This window comes from Limulus polyphemus, unplaced genomic scaffold (genome assembly GCF_000517525.1).
Source record: "Limulus polyphemus unplaced genomic scaffold, Limulus_polyphemus-2.1.2 Scaffold5133, whole genome shotgun sequence".
Lineage (NCBI taxonomy): Eukaryota > Metazoa > Arthropoda > Merostomata > Xiphosura > Limulidae > Limulus > Limulus polyphemus.
This window is the reverse complement of record NW_013670743.1, coordinates 22,403-27,742: the sequence shown is the minus strand read 5'-3', so window position 1 is coordinate 27,742 and position 5,340 is coordinate 22,403. Positions and strand designations below refer to the sequence as shown.

General features: G+C 32.2%; 1 protein-coding gene across 1 annotated transcript in view; it reads left to right on the top strand.

Annotated features, from left to right (window-relative positions):
• Positions 1-5,340, top strand: part of LOC111089060 (transforming growth factor-beta-induced protein ig-h3-like) — a 68,805-nt gene that overhangs the window by 42,438 nt on the left and 21,027 nt on the right. Inside the window, exon 7 of the mRNA XM_022400773.1 lies at positions 3,031-3,200. Coding sequence (XP_022256481.1) covers positions 3,031-3,200 — 170 coding nt within the window. The remainder of the gene's footprint in view (positions 1-3,030; positions 3,201-5,340) is intronic.

The following is a 5,340-nucleotide window of genomic DNA, read 5'->3' as shown; positions in this document are numbered from 1 at the left end:
ATTAAGTAAAGACTTGTGTCGTTAAAATTTCGTCGGAACAAAGTTACGAAAAAATCAATTAACAAACGGAGATGTAACAGTATCAACTTTGTTGACAGTAGGAATAGTCACTGTCTATGCCAGAAAGACAAAACAAGGGGCTCTACCTCAGCCACCAGAAGCACCACCAGTGAATAGCCCAGAGAGACCTGATGATGGCACTTCTCACAAAATCACCAAAGGTGTTTACACTCCATGTCAGAACAGATCCCAGTGTACCACACTAACAAGGCCATAGCCAAAGACAGAGATGACCTAGGATTCACCATGGTGGCCAACTGTAAAACAATGGTTGTACTGGAGAATCTGCTGGGGGGGGGGGGGTAAATTGAGTGGTAGTAGAACCTTATGCTTACTCTTAGTGAATATTTTTTGTATATTTTCTAATTTAAAAAGTGGTATATACATGTATGTATCTCTGCATTGTGCATTTATTCTTGTTTTCTTCATTTTATTCTTTTCATATAAAAAACAGGCATAATTTGTAGTGTATATTGTTTTGACTGTACATTTAAGAAAAAAAACATTAATTTTAAGGATATTATTGTGATTAATTATGTAAAGGGTTTATTTTGTAAGTTGTGCATTTTATATGTATTTATATTTTAGCCTGCATGTTTGTATATGTGTATATTCTTATTTTTGATTACATTTTACAGTTTTTATAAGGAACTGTTTTGAATGTGATATATGTTTCATAGTTAAAGATACTTTTTTATTTTGATTATACATTTATTCCATTGTAAAGGTATGTTTGAATTAATCTATGTTAGATTTCATTTTGTTTTGTGTATCTGTGTTGTGTGTTAAACTATCCCCTCCAAAAAATGATAGGTGAGTGTTATTAAAGGATTATTTTAATATGCAATTTTCTGTTAAAGTTTTTATTTTAGTGCTATATATATCTCTCATTGCTAAAGGGTTTCTTTTTGCATTATGCATTTCTGTATTAAGGTATTTTTCATTTAGTTATTTTCATTATCTAAAAGTGTTTTAATGTATTATATAAGTTTGAATTGTAAAGGCTTGTCTATTTTTCTTGCTCTTTCATTATGTAATGGCTAGGAGAATTTTTGGTTCAGTTCTATTCTCCCAAATTGATTATTTCATAACACTGGAAAATAAGTTGAGTACTATAACTACTAAAGTGTAATTGACTGGAGTAACCCAAGTTGGTTTGTATAGTAATGGTGAATTATGCCAGAGGCAACCTGGCTACAGCTAGTGGTATATGTGATGATACAAATTGTAGAAATGATTGTTTATGGCAATATATGTATTACTGAGTATATGTATGTGGTGTTACACACATGTATGGAATATTCCACAAATCATTCATGATGTTGTATAACACAAGAGTATCAATCACTAAAGCACAACTGGTAAGCAACAATTGAATGAAGGTAGGTATTTGATCAGGATGTTAAGATTTCAAAGTACGAGGTTAACTGTGGTGTAGCTTGAAGCAATGTTTGAAGATACATTGAGCCAGTTATCTACATTAATGTTGAAGAGAGAATACTTCAGTTTTGACACTGAAATGTTTTGTAGCTAGTGAGATTTCATGGAAAATATAAAAGTAAGACTTAGATTCATGCTATGATATCCAAAACACACAGTTTGACCTGTTGTTTTGCTAATGATAATTAAGAACATTTCAATTGGATTGAGCTGAATCCTTTGTGAGTAGGAGAAATTAATAATAACAGGTTTCATACTAAAGATAAGCTTGATGTACCCAATGTTCTCTTTGTTTGTGTGTAAATACTTTTCAGTCATGTAGATTAAAATATTCATGAAAAGCACAGTTTTCTGAACATTTTAATACAAGGTGCAGTTATAGTGCATGAGTTGCAGGCTGTGTGTCAGTGGCAAGAAGCAACAACTGTGTGTTATTACTTTGTACTTGTCTCTTGTTAGACTGACTTAAATCTGAAAGGAGTGAAAAAGGGAAACAAGATGTAAATGTTAATGAATTGAAGAATCAAGGTTAGCACTTACACAGTGGCTGATATAGTTCTGGATACTTGTGTAAATACCTGAGTTTACAGTCTTGCCCCATTTCTTTACTACTGGATCCAGGATATGTTTTGTATAACAACCAGATAGCAATGGGAGAAATGTGGCTAGGTTCCAGGATAGATATGGACCACCATAATGACAATGATGATCCTAGAGAACACAACTAAATTGTGGTTAAGTGTAAGACCCATTGAAGCCTGAGTGGACCAGATGTCCACAGGTAAGGGAAGACATCAACTACAGGTGCTACATACATGAGTACATGTACACCTGTAGAAATGTTATTTGAACACAGCAATAGTGTCTACCTAGTCCTGGCAGTTACTGTAATTTTATCATCATTTGATAGAACAAAACAGTCTTCTCGATCTTTGACTACCTATTTTATTATCATCATATGCAAAATTTATAAAGCTTTAGAATACACTCTATAACCTAGTGACCCACATACATCATCTTATAATAATTAAACAAACAAGTATGTAGGGATTTTATTCTCCATGTAAAGTTGAGATGGCTTAGTCTGTTATGTGATCATTAGCCGGATCAAGTTATATGTCCACTTCCATCCCTATCTTGTTTGGTTCCTTTTTTCAAATCCAGTAAACAGCCCTACATAGCTTTTTTATTTAGTAATAATCTTTTTTTTTTCTAATATTTGTTATGTATTAATAAAATCCTTATTGCTAATCTAAACTAAACTTTCTTCTTGCAGCCAGTCTTTTATGTATCTAGTAATTTTTGTGTAAGTTCTTTGCATTTGAAAATACAGATTGTAATTAAACCAAAGGTTACTTGTAAAAAACCTTTATTATTCAATGCTCTGGTTATATGCTTAGAAGACGTCAAGGTAGGAATTACATTACTTACAAGTGTAGTATAATTAACTTCATTATAACACAGAGAAAAAGATAGTGTTTTCAAGAATACCTTTTTACTTTATAACTTTTGTGTTGTTTATTCTCCTAGAATTACAGCCTTATATTTTCAACCAATCAGCAAATAATCCAGGTTTTGAAAGGAGGATCTTGGAGATGCATATTGCTTTAGGAAGCCATCTATCTGGATCCCTTGTGGATGGACTCGTACTTAGTGGGGTAGCAGAGGAGTCTTTTTTATATGTCAAACTCCACAGAAAGGTAATGATTCTGTATGAAAATACCTTTTTGCATTACAAGATACTATATATATATATATATATATATGTGTGTGTGTTTCTATAGTTTTGTTTATGAAATTTATTAAATTTACTTATGGAGATTTTGTTTTCAGATAAAAAAGCACTTTATTGCATTTTAACAAGAAAAATTTCAGTCGTTTATAACCATAAGGTTTTCCTATGTGTATTTTACTAAGTCATCTGAATATTAATTAATATTGTTACGTCTCTGTATGTTTGTTTGTTAATTCTTCTCAGATACAAGTCCTTTCTTTATAAAACTTGTTTATTCTTCCTCAATACAACTTTGTAATGTACTTAATTTTCACAGTTACACATACTATAGTTCACAACAATTCACTGACTTTCTATCGCGCTTAGACTTAATTGTTCGTCCCTGCCAACAATAGCTCCGATCTCTGTGTCTGCTATCCTCAGTTCCCGCCGACCATAATCGCTGTCTTTCTTTCTCTCTGCCTGCTTCGTCTCTGCCTCCGTCTCCACTATGTCTCTGCCTCCGTCTGTCTCTCTCACTGTCTAGCGTACTTATATACGATAATACTGCCTGTTCTAGAAACTTCTAAGACTCTCAACATGTGCTACCAGCGTCACTTGACTGCCACTGTCTTAACACATTAGCGAAGCTTCTAGAATACTCGCCATGTGACCCCCCGCTGTCGTAACACACTAGCAAATCTTCTAGAATACTCGTCACGTGACCCCCCACTGTCGTAACAATATATTTATTTCGTGATATATGAAAGGAATGTAAATATAGACACACCTACAGACATTTATATAAAATTTTAGTATATAAAAATACCAGTCAAAGTATTTCCAGTATTTCTCAGGTTCACTGATATGTCTTAGAGTAATTAGATAGGAATAGCAGAAAATTAGGAACCTTACCAGAAAATGTATTGTGAAGCAAAAATCTGAATTCACTTAATCTAGACTGAATGTTACAAAGAAAAAGAGGCTAGGCACAAGTTAAATACGGTGAAATAATCTTCACTTACCCTAACAACAATTAAAGTTTAAAAACAAGTGTATTTTTTTGGTGCCTTTACTGGAGAGATATGATATCTATCTGTAATTATCTTTCTTTTAAAATATTAATCAAGGCAATCATCCTTTATAATTTTGTTAAAATCTGACCCAGTCTCACTTAACATGGCATTATATACAAAAAAGGAACAACAATGCCATTCTTCTCAGTTTGCAAAAAACTACCCACGTGATTGACAGTCATTCTCACTACAAAACGAGGGATGTATCTTGGGGCATCACCTGACTTGCCAATGTAAAACACCACTGTCTAGTTAGAGCATTCTTTCTCCCGAAAAGAACATGTGATATCCTAATTGTATGACCTAGTCCTATAGATAATAGGACTAGTGCAAGTTAATGGCTCGATTGAATGACATTTTACATTAAGAATGTGTACATAATATATAGAGAAATTTTTAACATTCTGTATATTAAGTAAAGGGGTATGAAACACATAGTATGCCTGCATATTACACTTTTTTTTTCTCCCCTTTACCTTGAGGCTAAACTGGTCGTCCCTAACTTTAAAATTTGAAAACCAGTTAAAGCATTTCGTGTATCAGTCAAAAAATCAATGTAGCTTACTCTCACCCACACAAAATACTTGCACAGTTGTGCAATAAACAATTAAAATACGGCAAACCTATTTATAAAAGTAACATTTCAAAAAGTTTATAATAAACCTTTATATAATAAAATAATAAAAAATGCAATCTATCCTTTAAAGTCAAAAATACTGAATAAAACCTATTTATAAAAGTAACATTTCAAAAGTATATAATAAACCTTTATGTAATAAAATAATAAAAAATGCAATCTATCCTTTAAAGTCAAAAATACTGAATAAAACAAACCCTTTAATTATGACAATCAAAATACAAAACTCTTCATAAAATGTACATGTATGTATAAAAGTAATCATGCAGATTATTACATCATACAAAAAGAAGATAAAGGGGAAAAACAAGAAGGGCAGTCATAACAAACATACAAAAGTACATTAAATGAAATGTAGGCAGATTTTGTTAAACAAGACCGATGTCTGTAGGTTTACTTTCTTCTTAGAATTC